The sequence below is a fragment of the Suillus plorans genome, assembly GCF_016647745.1.
Source record: "Suillus plorans strain S12 chromosome Unknown HD556scaffold_4, whole genome shotgun sequence".
Lineage (NCBI taxonomy): Eukaryota > Fungi > Basidiomycota > Agaricomycetes > Boletales > Suillaceae > Suillus > Suillus plorans.
Genome location: NW_024537388.1, coordinates 900,820 through 923,552, shown reverse-complemented (window position 1 = coordinate 923,552; position 22,733 = coordinate 900,820). Strand labels below are relative to the sequence as shown.

The 22,733-nt window shown below is 48.7% G+C and overlaps 10 protein-coding genes across 10 annotated transcripts; 6 read left to right on the top strand and 4 right to left on the bottom strand.

Moving 5' to 3' along the window:
- Positions 1-138: 138 nt before the first annotated feature.
- Positions 139-2,081, top strand: HD556DRAFT_1437618 (uncharacterized protein; the record flags this gene model as incomplete). Its single annotated transcript, XM_041305724.1, has 9 exons — positions 139-163; positions 215-329; positions 380-556; positions 604-875; positions 931-1,142; positions 1,241-1,339; positions 1,400-1,468; positions 1,527-1,872; positions 1,924-2,081. 9 exons carry the CDS (start codon positions 139-141, stop codon positions 2,079-2,081), a joined length of 1,473 nt encoding a protein of 490 aa, XP_041166230.1.
- Positions 2,082-2,125: 44 nt separating this feature from the next.
- Positions 2,126-2,299, top strand: HD556DRAFT_1227263 (uncharacterized protein; the record flags this gene model as incomplete). The annotated part of the gene is made up of 1 exon (XM_041297152.1): positions 2,126-2,299. A coding segment is annotated over one exon (174 nt), but the record flags the coding sequence as incomplete, so codon positions are not given.
- Positions 2,300-3,717: 1,418 nt separating this feature from the next.
- On the top strand, positions 3,718-5,030 carry HD556DRAFT_1226739 (uncharacterized protein; the record flags this gene model as incomplete). Its single annotated transcript, XM_041297104.1, has 3 exons — positions 3,718-4,049; positions 4,157-4,338; positions 4,423-5,030. 3 exons carry the CDS (start codon positions 3,718-3,720, stop codon positions 5,028-5,030), a joined length of 1,122 nt encoding a protein of 373 aa, XP_041166228.1.
- Positions 5,031-5,066: 36 nt separating this feature from the next.
- On the bottom strand, positions 5,067-6,733 carry HD556DRAFT_1484503 (uncharacterized protein; the record flags this gene model as incomplete). The annotated part of the gene is made up of 8 exons (XM_041308677.1): positions 5,067-5,371; positions 5,428-5,639; positions 5,691-5,781; positions 5,908-6,022; positions 6,071-6,174; positions 6,237-6,381; positions 6,440-6,621; positions 6,677-6,733. 8 exons carry the CDS (start codon positions 6,731-6,733, stop codon positions 5,078-5,080), a joined length of 1,200 nt encoding a protein of 399 aa, XP_041166227.1. The 3' UTR covers positions 5,067-5,077.
- Positions 6,734-7,397: 664 nt separating this feature from the next.
- HD556DRAFT_1330797 (uncharacterized protein) lies at positions 7,398-8,449 on the top strand (the record flags this gene model as incomplete). The annotated part of the gene is made up of 6 exons (XM_041301739.1): positions 7,398-7,495; positions 7,551-7,688; positions 7,740-7,913; positions 7,943-8,033; positions 8,115-8,267; positions 8,295-8,449. The coding sequence occupies exons 3-6, from the start codon at positions 7,770-7,772 to the stop codon at positions 8,447-8,449; spliced, it is 543 nt and encodes a 180-aa protein (XP_041166226.1). The 5' UTR covers positions 7,398-7,495; positions 7,551-7,688; positions 7,740-7,769.
- Positions 8,450-8,519: 70 nt separating this feature from the next.
- HD556DRAFT_1227024 (uncharacterized protein) lies at positions 8,520-8,672 on the bottom strand (the record flags this gene model as incomplete). Its single annotated transcript, XM_041297126.1, has 1 exon — positions 8,520-8,672. A coding segment is annotated over one exon (153 nt), but the record flags the coding sequence as incomplete, so codon positions are not given.
- A 2,700-nt stretch (positions 8,673-11,372) lies between these two features.
- Positions 11,373-12,697, top strand: HD556DRAFT_1330784 (SYF2-domain-containing protein). The gene is made up of 6 exons (XM_041301738.1): positions 11,373-11,611; positions 11,663-11,912; positions 11,964-12,145; positions 12,202-12,329; positions 12,380-12,476; positions 12,527-12,697. The coding sequence occupies exons 1-6, from the start codon at positions 11,516-11,518 to the stop codon at positions 12,593-12,595; spliced, it is 822 nt and encodes a 273-aa protein (XP_041166224.1). The 5' UTR covers positions 11,373-11,515; the 3' UTR covers positions 12,596-12,697.
- Positions 12,698-13,169: 472 nt separating this feature from the next.
- Positions 13,170-14,402, bottom strand: HD556DRAFT_1330777 (uncharacterized protein). The gene is made up of 4 exons (XM_041301737.1): positions 13,920-14,402; positions 13,751-13,846; positions 13,625-13,681; positions 13,170-13,567 (listed from the first exon to the last, which is right to left on the bottom strand). Exons 1-4 carry the CDS (start codon positions 14,051-14,053, stop codon positions 13,351-13,353), a joined length of 504 nt encoding a protein of 167 aa, XP_041166223.1. The 5' UTR covers positions 14,054-14,402; the 3' UTR covers positions 13,170-13,350.
- Positions 14,403-15,139: 737 nt separating this feature from the next.
- Positions 15,140-19,079, top strand: HD556DRAFT_1226617 (putative aminoadipate reductase; the record flags this gene model as incomplete). Its single annotated transcript, XM_041297089.1, has 13 exons — positions 15,140-15,442; positions 15,498-15,861; positions 15,914-16,221; positions 16,275-16,493; positions 16,543-16,649; positions 16,707-16,922; positions 16,976-17,137; positions 17,188-17,349; positions 17,401-17,953; positions 18,011-18,289; positions 18,349-18,519; positions 18,548-18,805; positions 18,861-19,079. 13 exons carry the CDS (start codon positions 15,140-15,142, stop codon positions 19,077-19,079), a joined length of 3,321 nt encoding a protein of 1,106 aa, XP_041166222.1.
- A 233-nt stretch (positions 19,080-19,312) lies between these two features.
- Positions 19,313-22,416, bottom strand: HD556DRAFT_1226479 (MCM2/3/5 family-domain-containing protein; the record flags this gene model as incomplete). The annotated part of the gene is made up of 8 exons (XM_041297081.1): positions 19,313-19,897; positions 19,946-20,221; positions 20,275-20,368; positions 20,420-20,535; positions 20,584-21,413; positions 21,465-22,159; positions 22,209-22,323; positions 22,374-22,416. The coding sequence occupies 8 exons, from the start codon at positions 22,414-22,416 to the stop codon at positions 19,313-19,315; spliced, it is 2,754 nt and encodes a 917-aa protein (XP_041166221.1).
- Positions 22,417-22,733: the final 317 nt, after the last annotated feature.

Sequence of the window (22,733 nt, the reverse complement as noted above, 5' to 3'; positions counted from 1 at the left end):
ACAAAACGAGGTGCAAGATTAGCCTTGTAAAATTTCTCCTCGGAGTCAGCACCCTCATAAAGGTACGATATACTTGCCTTCTCAGACTCTCTACACTTCAAGTTGCTATAGTACTCTACTTCGCTGTGCTTCGCATCAATGCCAAACCAGAACAAGCCACTGCGTAAGTGTTTAAGGTCTTCATGTTCTTGCCAAGCATTGAACTGTGATACAGCACCATTGGATGAGATTGCCCCTCACATACTGCGATTCTGGAAGGCCCGCCTCACTGACAAGGCGATTGTAAAGGAACTACAGAAGGTCATTGATACTGACCGCTATGGAATTGGGTACATGAGAACTGTGTATCTTTCGTTACCATGCTTATGCTTGCTTCCAGAATTACCAAGTTAAAGGAGATTCGATCTGATATGGGGCTTAAACGTGCATGGCAGCAAGGTCATTCAGTTGAAACCATTCACGATGTCATGGTTGATCTTCGACGAATATACCCAAATGCGGGATCACGAGAAATGATCAGCTTGTTGTTTCACGAGAGGGATATGGCTGTTCCGAGGTGAGTTGCCATGGTTGATTCATCGCAGATAATTGACACTATTACAGAAGGATCATGAAGTCGTACTTTGCCACCTATGAACCTGACCTGGTTCGCCAGCGCAAAGCAAGACGCCTTCGCCGAAAGCGATTCTGGGCTGCCGGTGTCAACGATCTATTTGCTGTTGATCAGCATGACAAGTGGCTCCGGTTCGGTCTCGCTCTGCATACTGGAATCGAGCCCTTTTCTGGGCGTATTATGTGGATGTGTGTATGGCACTCTAACAGGAACCCTCAGCTTATCTTGTCTTATTACCTTGACACCCTCACAGAGCTCGGACGTGAGTGTTTTTATAAAGATTGGCATGCTGTATGTTATTGATGTGTCATTATTAGATATGCCTTTGGTTACTCAGAGTGATCTTGGCACTGAGAACTTTGGGATTGCCAATGCACACACCTTGCTGCGTCAGTGGCATGATCCCGCATTGCAGGGGACACTCCAACACCGTTGGATGCGGACAAAGAAGAATGTAATGCCGGAGATAACGTGGTCTCAGCTTCGGCGCCGCTTCACACCTGGTTTCGAGAATCTTTTGGATACTGGAGTGAGTGAAGGCTGGTATGATGCCACTAATACTCTGCAAATGTGAGTGGTATCGTTTCGTTTCGTTTTGCCAGCATCTACTGAATACAAAATGCACAGTATGGTTTTCGCTGGGTTTTTATACCCTGGTTGCAGACGGAGTTGGATGCATATAAGGATTGTGTCAACAACACTGCAAAAAGGCGTGATCGTAATAAGGTATGTGGATCAACGATGATCAGCCAGTGCCTTGATGTTTGACAATGCACCTCACATAAGGTGTTACCACATGGGATTCCGGACATAATATATAATTCGCCTGAAGACTTCGGAGCACTTGATTTCAAGGTATGTTTTGGTCTTGCTTGGTACTGTAGAGATAGCACTCACAATCTGCTGTGTGTAGATTGGCATCGCACCAGGTGCCATTGAACATATTCGTCGTGTCATGATCAATTCTTCTCATACAGTATTTGACCTCGTACCACCCACTCTTGGTCATCACCTTGCTTCTTGCTACACCCACTTGGGGTGTCCCGTCATCACTCGTGACTCCGTGTGGGCAGTATATTTGAATATGCTCAATGCTATCCAGCTCAGTGACGATTTACCAACTGAAATCATGTCTGCCACAGAATCTGTCACAGATGATGACGAACTGCCTTTGCTCGATAATCATGAAGACTTGCCATTCCAGGACGACGACAGTGGTTTCTATTACATGGGAGGGGTCCGTGGGGGGCGTGGTTTAGGTTGGATTCACTGTTTTCTTGGCTAGTCATGCTAACTTTCTGGTGTACTAGATGTTTCTCATCACGCGCAGCTGGACACTTTACTAGCGGATGACAAACCTGATGTCCGACATGCTGCCAGTGACGCAGTTTCTGATGACGATTTTAACGGTGTAATTGTTTGGGAGTTCACAGATGACGAAGTGGATAATGATGGAGACGAGTGGTGATCTAGCTCTTGTATTTAACTCAGTGTGCCGTGTACCTGTCAAGTGTGGATTTGACATCTGCACGTTCTCTCCAGAGCATTTATGTGATGTTATCACAAGCACCTAAATTGCGCAACATAGCAATTCTCAGATGGTTCTCATCTAAGACACTCAATTCCGGCTTACAAGGTGACACACAAGAGGAGCTGAAGCGATTGGGATGCTTGTTCCCGTGCTGACACGAGGCAGGGTCCTGGGATGCCCAGCGGGCCATTGTATATAAGTTGCCGATCCTCGTTAGAAGTGTACGGAGTCCTCAACTTGTGACTACTACTCGGTGTGCTATAGACCCCTTCTTCGTACCAGTGCCAGTGCAAGATGGAGTAGAGAGAGACACCACACTGGATGATCTATATGTCAATTACTGGGTCAGGCAACACAACACAGACGACTGTACAGCAACACGACAACACCTTCAATGAACATTTACAACAATACCAGACTCTGCCATGACACTGGATAACCAGTATACGCTATTTCTTGAAAGGCCGATGACTGGTATGCTGACGAATCACGTTCTAGCACGAATGGGAAGCCTGAGTGGAGACCACGAAACGGTGAAAGGTAGTAAAGACAAAATAGTATTAATCAACTATCTAGTTAATAGGTTAGTCACATTTGTATCACATACATAATCAAAATTGACTCACAGAGCAGTATCATACACAACCACATGTTGTAAATGAGACGAGAAAAGGCAAAGCACGCGAGTCTGATTTGAGGTTCCTGACTCGTGCCTGATATAGCTACTGCTGGACTTGCCAGGCTGAGGTCAGCCTTTGGTGACAAGCCGTCCGAGGTCAGGACACCCGAAGGTCTGAGTAGTTTGAACAAGGCGAGACAGAGGAACGTCCATCAGTCACAGAGGCCGAGCAGCTGCAATAGAATACAAAGCTAGGGTACGCAGAAAATGATCGGACGTTGAAAATGGTGCCAGCATGGCGGCTAATCACTGGACCGGTCGGAAAAAATCTGTGACCACGCAGGCAAGCAAGGTCAGATTCAGCATCGCCGAACTTGGTGTGTCCGCACCGCTACGATTTAGAAGCAATATCAGAGGTGTTCGGAGTCCACAAGTTGTGACTACCGTTTATGGTCCATGTCACAGGGGATAACAGAGCGCGGCTGTTAGGCTTTCCTGTCTTGGGACACGGGGGTATGGTGGGGAGGATTTGTCAGCGCGTGTCCCGGGACACGACGGTAGGGCACGTGATGCGAAGACCCCGCGCTCGTGGATACGACGAACGTAGATGTTCGGAGGGGTCGTTCTCGGCGCGTCCGTCGTAGTTTGTCGTCCTTCGTTGTCGTTGTCGTTGTCTCATCGTTTCGTCGTCTTCACCATCTTGCAATAGTACGCTTGTTTGTTTGTTTCCGAGTTTGAGTCAGTCTGAGTCCCTCTTTTCCGAGTTTGAGTGTCAGTCCTGAGTTCTCCGCACTCGCACCCACAGTGCCAACACAAACGTCAACGGACACGTTCGACGTATCCGTTTCGACACATTGGATTGTTTTTCAGGTGCGTCATCACACTACTTTTTTTAGCCGTTTTCGATTCTACTGATGCCGTTTGTGCACCAGCCGTTTTTGCGCTCGCATACTGATGCCGAGCGCTGCAGTCCCACCATCTGACGTCACCGTACAAGCGCTGAATGCTGCCAAGGGCGTTCAGCTGAAGTTCTGGATCAAGGAGGCCAATCAAGCTGTGGGGAAGAAGGCCTTGACGAAGACTGGCACTGTGAACGCCCTCAGAACGAAGCTCGCCGAGTTCTATGGCCTCGACCTTGCAGCTGCCCCTGAGAAACCTGCAGGACCCATCACCCGTGGACACGACGTTCAGAAGCGGCAGTTTGCCTATCTGCGCGAGCTCTGGAACGAGTGGATCTCAAGGCCACACCATTCCTGCTCTGCTCGACGTCTGCTGGTGAGTTTTTTGTGTTCCTTGCTCTGACAACTGACATATCTACATATCTAAATACACCAGAGTCACTCGATGTGCGGCTCCTCGAACTTGCAATCACCTCTGTCCCCACCCAGCTCAGCTTCGCACTGCCAAATCCCCTTCCTGAATCTCCTCTGCTGCCTGCTGTCACGAACGACAGTGTGTATGCACTGTCGCACCTTGCGCGATCAGGGGACCATGATGCCTTCATCATGCTGCTTCGATTTCGTGCTGTTGTGCAAGCACGTGCAGGTTCCATCATCCACCTTGTAAGTCGTTTGTGTTTCATTCGTCATCTCTGACTTTTTGATGGTTCGGTGTTGCAGGGAATCTCCCCATCTCTCTCGAGCCTGCCACCCCATCAAGCAGCCTCGTGCATGTTGACAGAGGCTTCTCCTGCTGCATTGCCCATGTCACCTGTCACCACAAGCACTCCACCAACTATAGCTGCACCTGCTCAGTCCGACGAAGCAGTGCTGTTGGCAGCCTGCAAAGCTGACATTGCAGTGCTCAATCGTGCAACTTCGCTGTGTGATGTCATTGCACAGGTTGAAGCTGGAGATGTTGCTCGCATTCGGCAGCTCTATGGGCCATGCACAGGACGTGCAGCAATCTCACTCTGGCAGTCCATCAAGTGTACTGTCTGTCGTCGAGAGCGGCTGTACTTGCAGCTTCAGGATGAGTTCTGTGGTGACAAGGATCACTTCTTTGGGTTTTTTAGCATCCAAACAACACCAGAGGTAAATGGCAAGTCCCTGAAGCGCAAGGCTAAGCGCAATGCGCCTGTTGAACACCTGCAGCCCTTGCGGAAAGTTGATGAAGCCATCAGTCGGAGGGATAAGAACCTTGCTGAGCTTATGGTGAGTGATGAGTACAATGATGAGGGTAGGTTCTGTAGTGAAAAGTGGGAAGCAAAGTGGTTGGGCAGGAATCGGTGGGAGATATGGAGGGCAATTGGAAAGGAGAGATACTGAGGTCATTGAATTATTTACACATAGTACACTACAATTGCATTTATTGCCTACCCCACTAGCAGACCCATTGATCCTTGGTGTACCCGCTTTCCATCATTGCGGTCAAAATCAATCATGTGTTCATGATTGTCATTGGGGGAGTAGAAATATCTGAACATGGTGACTGCTTCAACCTGTGACCAGCCACCCCATGCAGCAACCATGCCAGGGGACCAGCCTTGATCTCGAAGGCGGTGTTGACACCCCCCTCGGCGGAATGAGTGTGTCCCATACAATGCCCAGGACTTATATCCAAGGCCCTGTAGGTCTCTTGCAAGTGCTCGGCTAATGGTAGTGGAAGACTAGCAAGAGAGTTCAGCAGCCTATCATTTGGCAAGGGGAAGGGGAAGGAGCTCACCAGTGGTTGAGTGGTCACTGCACCATTCTTGTTGATCACCAGAAACAAGGGTCCAGTGCAGTCATGGTTTTCTCCATACAGAGCTGCAAGTCTGATTAAGGCCCGCTTGGGGCATATCTTTGGGTCTTGGTCATTTGCACAGAGACGCATCCGCTGAGAGACACCAGTCTGTGCATTCTTACGTGTGCCAAGGTCAACATCAAAGTATGCTCCTGAGGGAGGTTGTTAGTGTCCCTCACTCATTTTATGAAAAAAAATCATACTTTCATCAGGGAGAGCATCAATGCTCTCAAATGTCAGGCTCAATGCTTCCTCAACTCGAAGCACAAGGAGCCATGCAAAGAGAAAGACCGTCTAGCTAGTGTGTTAGTGGAAGAAACCCAACAAGAACACCAGACATACATATCGGACAATCCCACGTCATCGATCAGCATCATTCAGACCATGGCACATCATGCAATAGTCATGGAGGCGGTACACATCATCCAGCAAAAGGGCCCGTGCTGACTGGGAGACCTCACCCTGCCTTGCCTTGGTCTTTTCAAGACCAATCATGAACTCAGACACAGCACGAGATCTTGTTGGAAGGCCAGAACTGACCAGGAAGTCAGACAGTGGACAGCAAGAACAGGGAGATCCTCACCACTGCCCTGTCTCATGGACTCGCCACTCCACCACACTCTCTGATGGTCGGACAGAGCGATACCACAGTGTAAGGGCTGCTTGAGTTGAAATTGCAGTGGAGAACTGCAACAAATATGTAGATGAGCTCACCACCAGCCAAGGAGACAGAGACAAGGGCCACTGACCTTGCGTCCTTCATAGCCATCAGCCTTTGGTCCACACTTTTGAGTGATGAACATTCGCACATCATATGGTGTGTTCCTTGTCACCACTTTGGGATCCCAGTTTGGTGTCCGTTTCATATGAAATGTAATATATGCCTTGATGATCCTAGCCTAACAGTCAGCATCACTCGAAGCAAAGCACATATTAGTATGTCACACAATACCTAACATGCTTTGTGCGGGTTTGATCAGTGATGCTGTTCCGTGCAATGTTAGAAGCATATTGGGCTATCTCGGACTGATCATCATCTGGAAAATCATCGAGGCACTCGTTCAAAAGAATGTCGAGCTTGGCTTCAACTTCGGAAGCTTCCTCCAGCTCGAGGTTGAGCATCTCATCTGAAACCTATGTTTGAATCAGCTCAGAACTGTACCAGCATGCTCGCAATGTGAGGAAAGACCTGTTGTTCATTGACATTTTGCAGTGGTGGTACAGGCTGCATGGTGGTCTCAGACATGGTGGTAGGAAGCAGCAGATCGATCACACGAAAGACAGAAACAAATACATTACATAAGCGACCTCTGAAATAAAATAGATACAGCAAGTAACAACTGCAAAGAATATAGCCTATGGAAAGAATGGGCTCTCGAGAGGGAGACGGACGACCAGATGGGAAGAATGGAGACGGACGAACGACCAGATGGGAAGAATGGGCTCTCGAGAGGGAGATGGATGACCAGATGGGAAGAATGGGCTCTCGAGAGGGAGACGGACGACCAGATGGGAAGAATGGGCTCTCGAGAGGGTAGAGAGGGAGACGGACATCCAGATGGGAAGAATGGGCTCTCGAGAGGGAGATGGATGACCAGATGGGAAGAATGGGCTCTCGAGAGGGTAGAGAGGGAGACGGACATCCAGATGGGAAGAATGGGCTCTCGAGAGGGAGACGGACGACCAGATGGGAAGAATGGGCTCTCGAGAGGGTAGAGAGGGAGACGGACATCCAGATGGGAAGAATGGGCTCTCGAGAGGGAGATGGACGACCAGATGGGAAGAATGGGCTCTCGAGAGGGTAGAGAGGGAGACGGACATCCAGATGGGAAGAATGGGCTCTCGAGAGGGAGACGGACGACCAGATGGGAAGAATGGGCTCTTGAGAGGGAGACGGACGAGACCGGATGGGAAGAATGGGCTCTCGAGAGGGTAGAGAGGGAGACGGACGTCCAGATGGGAAGAATGGACTCTCGAGAGGGCAAATGGAAGAATGGAGGGTGATATGCTATAGAGAAGGATTGATCAGCAAGACCACAGATAGAATTGGAAGGATATCGAACCTCTTGAGGAACGAAACACAGTGTGTGACTCGTTGACAACCTTCACAGCTCCCAGGCTTGCTTGGGACAGGGCGGACGAAGCAGGAAGTTGGCAGAGGGCAGGAAACAACAGGCGGAGCGTCGTTTTCCAGTAAGGAGCTGTTGTAAGCTTACGAAACACTTATTTTAAAACAATGAGGAAAGACGTACCATCATAAGCGAGAGCTGCGTGTCCCATGAATGCAAAAAAATCGACTTTTGCCTGGGACACGCAGCAAAGGGAGGCTCCAGCCAAAAAATGCGTGTCCCATGAAGCAACAAATTGCTCAACTTAGCATGGGACACGCGGAATGCGCCGAGACGGACCTGCAAGCCCATGACAACGTAAGTTTTGACGAAAATAGTGTGGACAGACTTACGAAGCTTCAATAAACAGTGGCAGGATGTCCTTCTTGCAGCAACTAGAAGGGAGAGCCCAGCAAACGGCATCGGAAAGTAACTGCTGTTGATATACGTCAGCGCACACATTCGAATGACACCGAACACGCACCTCTCCGCCCTTCATTCCCAGTGAAAACCGGTCAGTGCGGGAACGTGCAAGAGCGTGCCACATCGTGCACCGCCAGCTGAAACCGCCCTTGCACGATCTCGACAAGAAATCCGGACGAATACACGATGCAGAAGGAGTCCATATCGTGCGTCGTCGTGCGAGAGTCGTTCAAGTTGTTTCTACACGATGTGGCACTCCCTTGCATTCCTTATGAGCGGTTTATATCATGCGAGAACGGTTCATATCATATTGCTTCAAGTTGCTATCATTACTATTAATAGTACGAAATACAAATACGATTGGACAGCGAAAACTTGGTCGAGCTCCTCCAGGGTCTTGCCTTTCGTCTCGCGCACGAATAACAAGATGAGCACCCAGAGAATACAGCACCATGCTGCGTACCAGCCGAAGGCATCTTGTTGTTTGAAGGCCAAGACGAGCTAAGGCCAAGTGATTGACAGAATGAATTTCCAGAACCAAGTGGTCGCAGTAGCAAAGGACATGCTGATATCACGGATACAGAGAGGGAATGCCTCTGTGGAGTACGTCAACAGCACTGGACCTTCGCCTGGGGAATAGAAGATCGCAAAGAGGTCTGAAAGAGCATATATCAATGGCAGTATCAAGTACCAAAAGGATGACGTCAATAACTCACCTGTATTGTTGCCTGACCCGTAGGAGTACTAGAAAGATAGCAGCAATTGCGCATATATGCACCCAGTCCTATAGTATTCAATGATATATTGGCTTGAATATTGTTGACAGAACTTACTAAGGCAAACGCTCCGAGTCAGGGTGCTGCTATTGAGGAAACTTGAGTTTTAGGACCAGGGCTCGAGTGGATTACTAGCTGCCTGCGGTATTAACGTTAACGGTTGTACGGGGAAACATGACGGTAAGGGAACAAGAGAGGTGTTGATGACATCATGAAGACGGACTTTAGATTTGAAAAGCTTTACATGTTGCAGTGACATGCATATACAAGCAGCAGATAGCAAATGCAAACATTGCGGAACTCATGCAGATGCAAAATAAGTGCGAGGAAAGCAGAATTCACGCAAAGTTTGTGCAAAGTTCATGCGTTTGCATGCGCTGCGCTCACAAGAAAATACTCATCATTTGCTATCAACCAGATCTACATGATCTGGCACTTTGTGTAATGTTCTCGCACGCTCTCACACGCTCCCGCACTGTCCGGTTTTCACTGGGCTTCATTCGTCGTTAGCGGTTGCTTGGAGGCCCGGCATTTTTCGGGGTACTTGTTTGGTTGTGGCTGCGCAGAACTCACGTGACTTACCTCTGCGTGTCCCAGAGCGATGTAAAGGTTGCTTTCCATACAAATCAGTCCGCGGTCACCGGTCATGTCCCAAATAAGTACTATGTAGTAGCTGTCGGAGACTCGGACTCGGACTCCGACTGGCTGCTGGCACGACCGAGCGCCGTTATGATTATTGTACCTTTCAGAAAATCTAAAGCGTCAACTTCATTGAAAATAAATCTTAAACGCCTGTACCTTTCACGAGTTATCCACGTTATCAACCTATGCCTGTCAATTTTGGCCTGACCTAAATATTAACCGGCGAGTGACTAGGCGGGTTTTCACAGAACACTACTAGTGACATGCGTCACTATCAATCCAGCATTCCAGAACGTTAAAGACTTGAGCTGTGTGTTGCATCGTAGTTCAGTTGTTTGAACAGGGATGGAAGGCAACGGTGTGAGATACTCGCTGCATCTGTCATCGAAATTGGTGAAAGACTGACTGTATGCCTCCCGTTACAAGAAAGAAACAAGTCGATGCAACGAAACATGATCAAGATCTTGATGCTGATTGTGTGAGATGTGTAATGAGTAAAACACCAACGGCTTAGACGTCGAAACGTACACAGCAAATCCTATTGCAACATATCGTGCCTTGGACATGTTCGTGTCAGTACAACCTGCTAACCATGCTCGAAATACAAGTTACATACAGTGAGATACAGAACCGTCATCATAGACCACCGTTGCCTCTGCCGCGAGTTAATTGTCGCGTTTCTACATGGTTCTTTGAATGTGGGGGTCTGCTCACCCAGACAGGTTCCACCTGTAAAACCGTTGTCAGCGACATGGTTGGTCCTGTCATGGTGTCGCCCTACCTCTTGTCCGAACTTAAGTCCTAAAAATCCCATAATGTCAGTGGTCTTTTCATACTTTTTTTTTTTTTGATTCCAATTTATGTCCTTTGCAGAGTATTACTCTATGTAGGACAGTACAGTCTAGTCTAAGGCTTTTCATACTTAATCTTGCTCACCCCAATCATACAGCACCGCAGCACAGGCGGCAACTGCGAAACCACAGCCAGGGTCATTCGAATTATCACGGACATCATGCGGCTGGCTTCGAACAAACCTTAAAAATAGGTGGAAATAATATTCGCATTGATGATTGGCCACAAACTGGGATCGTTCGAGACTAGAGTCATAGTATTGGAGGATTGAAGTGAGCTAGCGGGGGAACTTGGTATAATCGCATTCGTGCTTGTTATACCACCATCTAGCGCTTGCACCGCTGAAGTGAGGTTAGATCAAAGTAGCAGTTGTTGATGAAATCATGTAACGCAGTGACTTGCGTGAAATATTTGAACGCCGCAAAGGATCTAACTGCTCGTGATTTTGGCAACATGCCAGTGCGATGCAATCTTCGGGCTGTTCTTGACGGGCGTATGATATTCAGCCTCAGCTCATCGACGACACCATGTACTATGTAGCTCATTGATCTAACACAGGTTTTGACAACGCTCGCGTTGACCTTGAGTGGTCCGGTCAGCAATGCTTCTTCCTTGAAATTCACTCTACTTACTTGATGCTGATGCTCAATCACGACACAAGCAAAAATCAACGACCTTTCTAATTCATGTAGACACTTATAGAATGCAACCACAAGTATACACATGTGTTGTATCCAGTTTCCTGTAGAATATAATCAACGTGAGGCGGTTGTGCAAAGAAAGTTGGAGGAAAATGAATAGTAGGTAGAGAAGGGAAGACGTACCGAGCAATGCTCTCCTTATAATCAGCCTTTGCAAACTGCTGTGAGATTAATGCTAGATTGTTTCACTCCTCTGTTGCTCTTACATGATCTACCGTGGTGATGGAATGGGGCCAATCATTTGGAAATTGGAATACCCCGGGCCCGACTGCTCTTCCTTTCGAACTCCGACTGTGGGTCGGGCAGAACTATTAGTTTCAAGTTGGAGTCGTCTTGAGAGACACTTGAAGTCAAAGCGGATAGTTGAGGGACCTCATGGCTACACCGTGTCTTTTTAAGCTAGGTGGCCAGCCTATCTATCATTCCGAAATCCGCATGTTGTAAGTTTGTGCTTACATAAGCGACGTGCTAAGTGGCAGTTCGTGGTCGACGTCCAACATTGGTAACTTGCGTTCAATTGCAACAAATGGCTTCAGATAGCGGCGAAGAGAAGACAGCAGAAGAAGGCACGATGACGATGGACGAAAGAAAAGCAAAAATGGAGCAGTTGAGAGCGAAGATGGTACGTGGTCCTCTGCATCATACTTCTCATCCCTCACCCACTCTTCCACAGCGTTCAACGACGAAAGCGAATCGCGCCTCTCTCATTGAAGAGTCTGCCAAAGCCAAGATGACAGCGAGGGAGACTGCACGGCTAGAGCGACAGCGGAAACTTGCGGAGGTGTTGCGCATGCAGACTGAAGCTGAGGATCGGGGAGAGGATGTGGAACGGCAGAAGAACTGGGAATGGACGATAGAAGAGAATGATAATTGGGAAAAGAAGAAGGCGAGGAAGGCACGGAGAGCGGATTATGAGTTTCACGGTAGGGTTTCATGTTATTCATCGTATGGCGACACTCATCATTCCTGTGTAGATGATGTTCACGCTGCTCGACGGCGCTACAAGAAAGACCTCGACCTCATTAAGCCTGACCTCACTACATACAACCGACAGAAAGAAGCTGTATTGGGATTGGCACCAGGGTCTCTTTCAAAGTCTGGGAGCAGCACGCCATCGTCGTCTGCTCTCACAACCTTTGATCCCTCAGGCGGGCAGGTGAGTGCTGTCGAACCTTCCATTGTATTGTATTTCTTATAATGTACATTTCTCAGGTGGTTCCATCATCTGAACAACGGATGGCTGCAGAGAGTTTCTACCGAGATGCCAATACTCTTCTGTACGCTGACAACAAGCCTACTGAAGACGCCATCGATAGAGTGGTCAGCAAGATCAACAAAGAGTACGTTGTCATCCATTTGGCTCTCCCGTAGCACTGACATTACGCCATAGTATTGACAAGAAGGGCAAATTTTCGCGAAAGAGACTTAATGAGGATGAAGGCGACATTACCTACATTAATGAGCGGAATCGCGTGTTCAACAAAAAGGTATGTCATTGCACATCGTGTTCTTGGAATGAGCTCACGAAGAGTAACAGATTGCGCGGTACTACGACAAGTATACTTCCGAGATTCGGGCTAGTTTCGAACGAGGAACAGCGCTATGATGGCATGACCATGGACCACCGGGATGTTATACTTATTCGACCCCCTCGCTGCGCATGTATTCAGACCATATGCATTTACTCGCATCTTGTAACATTAAGATTTATACTATTGATGCGCTGCACGATACGACTCGGTGCGTGAAGTAAACGGAATCCAAGCAATAGATTCAGAGTGACAAGCCACGACAACATATTGATACATGTAAGACTACGAGCATAAGCAGACCGGAGGACGAAATGTACGGTTGACGCCTGAAACAACGAACATTAGTACTTGATCAAATGACGGTCTTGGAATGCCTGATAGGTGTCAGAATTGCAGAAGTAAGGTAGTCAGCAGCTAGACACAGAGGTCCATAAGACTGTTGAGCTTGAATGTGATATATGTTCATCAAAAGGAGCAAGCAGAATCGAACGAGGAATACGATGGATGGGATGACTTACTTGAAAGCTGGGGGCTAGCGGCGGGACTCGATTGAACACTTGACGAAGCAGTAAGGCGATTGCTTGAGCTCTGCTGAAAAATTTAAACCATCATTTTGAAACTCCGCGGTCCGCTTATCGCTTATCAATCATATCATCCACTGTGTAGCACGTCCGCGTCAATCTGGAAACTGTATCAAACATACTCAATGAGCTCGATATATACTCGCATTGACCAAGTCTACAAATTTCCATTCGACAAGATTGCGCTCCTTGTGGCATGGGAATTTGATCACTATGTGGAAACGAAGTCGTGTCCTTTGAAACTCTCTTCATAAATGTTTCCATCCAACCTGCCTATATCCTGTCCATGTGCATGATCTCTTCTGATTTGCCAGATGTCGAGACCGATTCTGTGGTGGGGTTTTCAGGGACGCCGTCACCGGGAGAATAGCTTCAATTCTCCCGCCGACAACGTCAGTACAACTTCTCACCGCATCAATGCGTGGTCCCACTGAGGCGTCGCCTGTGATACACTTGATGCACAATGTACGTAGTGCGTCGTCACACTTCTCGTTGGGATATCCAGTTTACTTTTTTTTGCAGGCTTGTGAGTTGACAGCGACACACGCTGTCACACAGAATCTCCCAGGATGGCAAAAGGTTCGGGAGTTTACTACTTGCGACAGCCTCCCTCAGTTTACGTCTATCGCACATTTTTGGATGTTGTAGATAAACGAGATCATAGTCACAACAAGTATCCCTATGCACAAACCAGCTGCGACATATGGGCAGACGCAATGACCTATTACCGTTTGGCAGCCACTGGTATGTGCATACGGTGGTGTCCACCGGTATCCAGCTTCGTCTCGCTCGAGAGTTGCTGACATGATCTATTGAGTTAGACCGAGGATTAAGTTGGGGTGGGACACGGGCAGGGTGGTGGTATAACAAAACTGTCTGTGGAGTGCGGGGCGCGACGAAGTCGACATGGGGGTAGAATGAAAAACGGATGAAGGAAGCGAGTAGTGGCATCGCTCAGCTGGACACATGGTGCCATTATCCCGGTACATGGCAGAACACCCTCAGTATCATTGTGGTCTGAGTATGGAAGGAGCTGTAACGCAAATAGCTCCTAAAGGCCTAACCGTTATAACCAACCAAAGTTATTACTCTTTTAACGGTTAGTAGTGGCATGCACCGCCCCTACTAGTACTCTACCTATTTTAACTTGCAGATATCGTACCAATGGGAGTGCGATGCCTGCCACCATTCGGCTGTTAAGCCGTGACGAAATCTGTGTATACTACCAGCAGTGTGGCCTGCATGATGCATTGTCATCGCCTCGTCCTCTCGTAAATTACTTACGGGGACTCGGACCCTGAACTTTTCCTACCGCGTCAGTCAACCTTGGCGTAGCTGCTCGCGACGATCGGCCCTCTCTCGGTAATGAAATCTTACACGGTAACGCTCAGATCAAGGTTACAACCAACCAACTTAGTTAAGTTCTAACTCTTTTAACGGTCACCTGCAGCTGGCATGCTACACTACATACCTGACATTTGATTTTGCGCCACTGGGAAAGTAAACGAGAGTGTATGATGCCTTATTCCGCCACCATTCGGTTATCCGTCATGACTCACGACAATTAGCTATGGCTTGGCAAAAAAAATCATTGTGGACGGCCGTCCTCTCGTAAATCGCTTCCTTTCCTGATTTGGCCACCAACTCAACTTGAAGTCGACTCCGGCGTCTGGACCTTGGCTCATCCGATCGGCGATTTTCACGCAAAATCTATTTCTTGCAACCACATTAATGTCAATAAATTTGTCTCAAGTCGCACAGAGTGCTCGGAGGCCAATTATGTAAAGCACTTACGTACCAGGGAGGTTCTGAGAAATAGAACTTTCGAATAACGAGGGCCCTAGTCAGCTGGCTTTCCATATGTCATGATACTATAACCAATCGGTGACTCTGACACCCAAAATGGCCATTGACAATCAGGGTCACCGCCTCTTATTCAGGTATTAAAAAGACTCAATGACTTAGTAGACGCGTACTGACTACCTTGGTCCTTTCTTAGCAGAGCCCTTCACACATCACAAGTTGAGCATTCAAATCATGGTTGCTTCACGTTCAAATCCTGTCAATCCTCCTCTTGATGGATCTCTGTTCCTCCCTGAATTGCTGGAATTCAATGCGCAACATAACTCGGACCTCACATTCTTTGTCTACAACAAACCTGACAACAACGATCTGGTCTATATCTCACATCGAGACTTTTATCGAGCTTGTCATCGTGCTGCACATCAAGTTAGACCCGATCGTGCGGGCATAGACAAAGAGGTCGTTGGCATCATTGCCAATTCAGACACCCTCCTTTATCAGACTGTGTTCATGGGTATCATCTTCGCTGGGCTGATCGTATGTGAACATTTTTTTTGCTCGGACATCATATCTCTGAACACTACTTTTTAAGCCGTTCCCCATATCACCTCGTAATTCAGCGGCGGCAATCTTAAACTTGATGCAGAAAACAAAGTGTCGTCGTTTAGTCACCACTCACCACTCTCTTGGTTTCCTGATCGATGGAATTAAGGCGGGTAGCGTATCTCAAGGCACTGATGCGAGCCAACTGCAGCTTGACATGATGCCGACGTTGAAATATTTATATCCCATGCTTGGCACAGGTTCTTCAGACGAGATTTTTCTCCCATACCCTCCCCAAGCTTCTCGGTCATCTCCGGACGATATATTATACTACCTACATTCCTCTGGCAGCACTGGTTTCCCGAAAGCCATTCCAGCAACCCACCAAACCATCATCGGGTGGTGCCGAAGCTGTGAGCTACTGACACAATCTACAAAGCAAAGTGCTAACTGGTGTGCTATTAGCATGCGTTATCAACCATATCAACATTCTCACTCCTCTCCGCATTGCTGCTGCATCCGTTCCACCGTTCCATACCACAGGTTTACTGATCCAACTACTGGTACCCATTGTATCTTTGAACAGCATATCTATTTACCCGCCCACATCCTTGCACGACCCATTGGCGGCCCCAATAACACCCAATTCCCAAAATATCCTGGAATGTGTGCTTAATACGAAATCGAACGCTTTGTGGGCCATGCCTTTCTTCCTGGAACAATGGGTGTTTTCTCCCGATGCTGTTGATATTCTGAAGAATCTCGAATATGTCGTATGTCACAAGTTTATTTTTGCAAGGAACGACTTATACCAGTCTTGTTGTAGCTTTATACTGGCGGTCCACTCGCTTCTAACATGGGGAATGCCCTGGTGGATGCAGGAATCAATATATTCCCTCACTACGGCTCTACAGAAATTGGGCCTGTCACTCCTTTATTCCGGTATGGGGTCGAGAACAAGCTTTGGGACTGGCTGCAATTTACTCCAAACGTCAAGACCAGATGGGTTGATCAGGGCGATAGAACATATGAATGCCAAATTTTGGTGCGTCTCACTTTTTATACACCCTCTCAATGTGAACTTTTCTTCGCAGACAACTCCGCTGTACGGAGTGTCAGTAGAGAATCTCCCGGACGTCAAGGGTTATACTACTTCGGATTTATTTATCAAGCATCCGACCATTGAGGGTCTGTGGAAGATGTGCGACCGACAATTGTGTCATTCATATTCTGAAACTGTCTGACATTATTCTTGCAGAACAGGAAGAAAGGATGATGTATTGATGCTCTCGTCTGGGGAGAAAGTAATACCAGCTCCTATGGAATGCATCATCGGGACCAATCCTCATGTCAATGGCGTCGTGATCTTCGGCCGTGGACGTAGCCAAGTTGGTGCCCTCATAGAGCCGCGGCCGGGACATGAAATCGACGTCAAAGACGAGGCACAGGTTTCGTCTTTCGGGAATCAAGTCTGGTAAGATCCTTGCAAGCGTGCATGCGGCTTTCATGACTCAAATGCTCTTGAAGGCCTGAGATAGAAGAAACGAATAAGGCAGGCCCTGCCTTCAGCAGAATCTTCAAGGAAATGGTTCTTGTGACGTGCAGGGAGAAGCCTTTGCCTCGAACTGGAAAAGGGACCATCACCAAGAAAGCCGCCAGCCAACTATACGAAGAGGAGATCAATGCCCTGTGAGAATGTGCTTTCATCAGTGTCCGAAAATGATATTAATGAGCGTCAGATACGACAAGGTGGAGAGTGGCAGAACATGCATCGATATACCTTTGCCTACGAACTGGACTGTGGGGGACGTTGAGAGTTGGCTCATGCTGCATGCCGTCTCTGTGAGCGCTGGCAAGGAGGTCGATCCTGATACAGACTTCTTTGCCCAGGGCTTTGACAGGTGAGCCGATGGTCGATCGAGACCTATGCTTTGCCGACCTCCTACCTCCAGTCTCTCTGCTACATTCCTCAGAAGCCGAATCGTCAGTTCCCTCAGGTCGTCAATAGATCGCGACGTCCAGGCTTCAGCACCGAAATTTGACCAGAACATCGTCTTTTTAAGTCCTTCGATTCGCCAGCTCGCGAGAAGTGTTGTTCACGTAGTATTGCATGGGATCAATCCAACCTCGGTCGATGTCAAGGTTGAGATCGAGAGCATGATTGAGAAGTATTCAGTGGGATTCAGTGGGGGCTCCGTCGGAGATGCCTCCGCCGCCCCTCTTACTAATGGACGCAGTCGAAATAATCATGTGGTCATCCTGACTGGATCAACGGGCGGTCTTGGTTCATACATGCTTGCATCTTTGCTTCAGCGCGAGGATGTATCAGTGGTATATGCCTTCAATCGTCCGTCGAGGTGCGATGCATCCATTCAAGAACGACAGAAGAATGGATTCGTCGACCGCGGTTTGGATGTCACCCTCTTGCAATCAGAGAAACTGTTGTACATAGAAACGGATACTTCTAGTGATGACCTGGGTTTGGAGAAGGAGTTGTATCAGAAGGTTTGTTTCATTTCCGGTCTCCTCTGCAGACTAGTGCACTAATAAAACACAATGTAGATCCGCACGTCCGTCACTGTCATCATTCACAACGCCTGGCAACTCAACTTTAACCTGGCGCTCTCGTCCTTCGAGCCTCATGTTCGGGGAACACGCAATCTTATAAACCTGGCTTTGTCCTCCCCGTGCCATCCGAAGCCGCGTGTATTATTCACCTCTTCTATCTCAACTGCGCAAAGCTGGGATAAATCGAAAGGACCTTTCCCAGAAGAAGTACAGTACGACGCGGGCATTGCAGAAGGCCTTGGCTACGGTGCGAGCAAATACGTTTGTGAAAGGGTAAGTCATACGCTACTTTAGGGGAGTATGCCAATCTGATGAACACTGCCCTAAACAAGGTCCTCGTGAACAGCAAGTTGCCGGCATGCTCATTCAGAATCGGACAAATAGCGGGAGGACCTCCACGAGGAGCTTGGTCGACCACGGACTGGCTGCCGATCATCGTCAAGTCGAGTGTGAGCTTGGGTGTATTCCCGGAAGCCCAAGGGGTAGGTGTGATTCAACGTGCGGTATTCATCAATGACACGGACGGTTTAGCTCCTATCGTGGATCCCTACTCATGCCGTATCAAACGCTATTCTTGATGTAGCTTTCGCAAAAGAAGAGCCTCCCGTGGCGGTTAATCTGGTGCATCCGAGACCGGTAGCGTGGGGGACGCTGATGCGACCTGTTGCGGACGCCATATTTGAGCGCAAGATAACAAGCGCCCCGCTACCTCTTATCCCATTCTCGGAGTGGTTCGAAAAGGTCGAATCGAGTGCCAAGAATGCAAGCGAGGCAAACATCAAACGCGTCGTAAGTGTGTTTCATTTCCTGGCTGAATATTATCTCACTTGGTCTTCTATCCTAGCCTGCTATCAAGCTTCTCAACTTTATGCGTTCGATGTCTCGATCAGATATCGCGACCAGAGCGTCTGGGGAGATGCACTTAGAAGTAGGTGGACTTGCCTCGTTTGCAACTGCTGTGGCCCAGCGCGTTAGTCCAACGGTGAAAGAGTTGGAGCCTCTGTCGTCGGCGACTGCAACGCAATGGGTGGACTATTGGGAGGCAGTGGGAATGTTTCGATGAATAATTACTTAACGTTGGGATTTTGGTGGATTTATCATGTACTAATACCTGTGGAGACTCGACAGCGTCGTTTGAATGTTGCTCTTCCGCTCAGTTAATCATCCTACCCTAAAGACCGACATAGGCTAGTATCAATACACATGTAGTCAATTACCCCGATGGCATATCAACAAGCAAAAAGGATATTTTGAAGCCAAAAAACAAGCTACCTGATCCACGCCTCTAAGACAACATCACGCTCCTTCAACTCTTCTGATCATCCTCCTATCCCGCTCTCCAACCACAGTCAGCACTCCCTCATTCTCCATCGCTTTGATAACTTCAGAAAACTCAGCAGCATCAACACGGATACTACTCTGGTCTGCAAGGCGTTTCATCGCCTCGCCCCATTTCAAGCCATTGCCCTTTCCAGCGCCACCATCAAGCATCGTTAGCAACTCTCTGCGCATGTCATCCCGCATCTTGCGTTGTCCAACACCAGTACCGGTGTTCAGCAAACCCATATCGATCTTGCCAGTCCGGGGATCCATAGCACTCGTGCGGATGGCTTCTCGCATGAGACGACATGCCTCTTGTACATCCTGCAACTCGACGTGCGCAGCAAAGCGCATACGGGCGTGAGCCTCGGAAAGGCGGATCATACTTTCGAGCTGGCGGGTTGTAGCCGTGATGCGCTTTTCAGACGAGCGGGGGTCTGAGGCGCCGATGGAGCGCAAGGAGACGTAAGAAGCGACGAGCTCGTCGCCTGCTTCAGAACTCAGGACGGGGTGAATGTTCGTGCGTGCATAGTCGATGTACGCGGAGAGCTCGTCAAGGGGCTAAAACGAGGTGAGCTCAGTACGTGAAAGGAGTGATGCAAGACACACTAAAACATCGTAGCCACCAGTGTCGGGTGCGTCTTCGAGGTACAGCCCAACTAGATGTTGGGCAAGCTTTCGGTCGAGGGTTTCGTCTACTTGATCGAGTACCAAATATAGCAGATCGAAACGGGAGATGAGCGTAGGAGGGAGGTCGATGTTGCGCGTGATAGGGAGGTCGACGTTGTACTTTGATTCGACAGGGTTCGCAGCCGCGAGAATAGACGTACGGGCGTTGAGGGTGGTAATGATGCCCGCTTTGGCTATTGACACAGTTTGTTGTTCCTGATGAGCATATTTCAATGATATTGAAAGGAATCTCTCTGGGTGTGCCTGACCATAACTTCATGAAGGACGCTACGGGTCGCATCGGACATCTTGTCAAACTCATCAATACAGCAGACGCCGCCGTCACTCAACACTAAGGCACCACTGCAGATCCGTGAGCAACAATATCCAAGATGACGGTAATATATTCCTTACCTCTCAAGGACAAGCTGCTTGGAATCAGGGTCCCGGGTCACATACGCGGTCAAACCCACTGCCGAAGAGCCTTTTCCAGATGCATAGACTCCACGAGGAGCGATTTTGTGGACGTACTAACAACGAGCTTAGCTAGCTTCACAAATGCAGAGAGACTGTCATACCTGTAGAATTTGTGATTTACTGGTACCGGGGTCACCGACCAAAAGCACGTTGATGTCCCCACGGTAGCGAGGTCCGCCTCCGCCACCACCTCTTGCAATGCTTTTGTTGGTACCACCAAAGAGCTGAAGGAGTATACCTTTCTTCACGTCGTCCATTTCCCATATCGACGGTGCGAGGGAACGAGCAAGGATATCATAGAGATCATGCCGCCTGCTGATGTCGATTAGTTTCGCCTCAAGTTCGGCTTTGCGTGTTAGCCCCCCTTGGGCAATTTGCTCTTCCAGTTCTTGATCATCGGCACTATCACCAACACCACCTATACCAGGGACCTTGTCGCCACCCGCAGGACGTGTACTGCGATCGAGGCCTAGAGTACCACCCGTACCAAGCCGGACATGAACGACATCGAGGTAGGTCTTGAATAAACTTTTCATTGTCCTTTGACGAGGGTTCACTCTGACAGGGACGCTGCGGTAGATGCCAGTGACGACAACCCTGTCGCCCGGTTTGCACACATCAACGAGCTCATCGTATACGCTTAGTGACACTGTGTGTGGCGTCTGGCCATCGGGTACTGCATCGGGAGTCTCCTGCAGCCTGATGACCTGCCTATCTGCAAATTCACAGCGATTGTGCACGAGAGACATCGTCCCAACGCTTCCACAGACATCCCTTGGACACCGAGCTGGCTCCTCGATCTTGCCACGGTCGATTTCGACTTGAACAGTATGAGCACATGTGAGGCAGCGGAAGAACGCGACCTTCATATCTGGAATCACAGGCGTAGCGCGAATGACCAAGCCTTTTATAGAAATGAGTTTATCGGTATCTAGAGCACGTTAGGATGATGAAAGAAAGTTTGAACGTTTGAACGTCATACCAGATGGGTTGAGTTCACGCATATTCACGGCTGTCAACCCGAACGGACGGACTTTGTAGACTTTACCCATGATGTCGGCGATCTCTTCGTCGCCTTGGTCGCCCTGCATCCCGTCCATGCCAGCTTGTTGATCTTCATCTGCAAGTTCGAGCATGAGGTCCTTGAGGATTTGATCCATTGCAGGTACTACTTCCTGCGGGTATTTCTGGAGTTGGGCAAAAAGTTTTTTACATGGCGGATAGGAAAGCAAGTTGATCATGTCGAGGTTGAGATTTGTTTCGCCAGTCTGGCGGATACGACGCATGTACGTCTCATATAGTACGACTTCGCCTTCGTCTGGGGTGGCAAATGCCCGAGTGCGAAGGTTCTCTTGGCGATCGTGAATGGCACGGTATTTGGGCTTGAAGCCGCGCAAAAAGTCGCGGAAGAGCTTCATCGTCTCTGCCAAGTTCACGGTAGTTCCCCAGATAGCGCGGATTTCGTCGGGTTCATCTGAGGGCGCAGCAGGTGCTGATAGATGCGGTACAGATGATGCTGGTATGGAAAGGTGCGTTCCATCTGAGTTGAGGTTATCACTGAGATCGTTGTTATATTCGCCACGCCTCGATCGCCGTGTGGTCGGTGTTAGAGAAAGGGAAGAGTGAATGTCTCCGCGACGGTTCTTGACAGGCGTAGCAAAAGCAGCGGCTGGACTCCTGACATATTATCAATAAATTGAAAAAGATCTCAACAAAAGCACCTCACGAAGGAAAGGCAAGAGGCTCAGAGTCTGGAAAGGCTGGATCAGAGTCGATCGCGACCCTCCTCCGAGGAGTCTTAGTGGGCGAAGAACTCGGGAATGCAAGAGGGGAGCTTCCGGCTAGCATAAAATATAAATGGCAGTTAGTTGTACATTTAGCAAGCACTCACGAGCAAAAAGTGGTGTTCGTGGTGCTCGCCGAGGAGTGCTCATCCCAAGCGCCCGTCTGGCGGCGATACCACTCAAAGGCGTGGTTGTTACGCTGTTGGCATATCTTTGTCGCGCAGGAGTGCCTGCAGCAGAAGGTGTTCCCGGTAGAAAAAGACGCTGGGGCGGAGGAGCTATGGATAGTGATTGATCGATGGTGCCATCCTGAGGCCCGTCCATTTCGATGTCGTCGATGTCCGACGTTGGAAAATCAACTCTTGGAGGAGATGACATTGTGAAAAGTGAGATCTAGTCGAGTCGTTTACTACGTTGAAGTAATTGGATGAATGTTTGCAAAGCTTGGACGCGTCGCGACGCGTCAA

Excerpts from the sequence above, each read along its gene's own strand:
- HD556DRAFT_1330784 (XM_041301738.1), top strand. The coding sequence starts at position 11,516 with ATGGCTTCAGATAGCGGCGAAGAGAAGACAGCAGAAGAAGGCACGATG. Across the intron at positions 11,913-11,963 it reads AGCGGATTATGAGTTTCACG|ATGATGTTCACGCTGCTCGA; the intron begins GTAGGGTTTCAT and ends ATTCCTGTGTAG. Across the intron at positions 12,330-12,379 it reads GTCAGCAAGATCAACAAAGA|TATTGACAAGAAGGGCAAAT; the intron begins GTACGTTGTCAT and ends ATTACGCCATAG.
- HD556DRAFT_1330777 (XM_041301737.1), bottom strand. The coding sequence starts at position 14,053 with ATGCCACTACTCGCTTCCTTCATCCGTTTTTCATTCTACCCCCATGTC. Across the intron at positions 13,847-13,919 it reads CAACTTAATCCTCGGTCTAA|CAGTGGCTGCCAAACGGTAA; the intron begins CTCAATAGATCA and ends GTATGCACATAC. Across the intron at positions 13,568-13,624 it reads GTCGCTGTCAACTCACAAGC|ATTGTGCATCAAGTGTATCA; the intron begins CTGCAAAAAAAA and ends CGCACTACGTAC.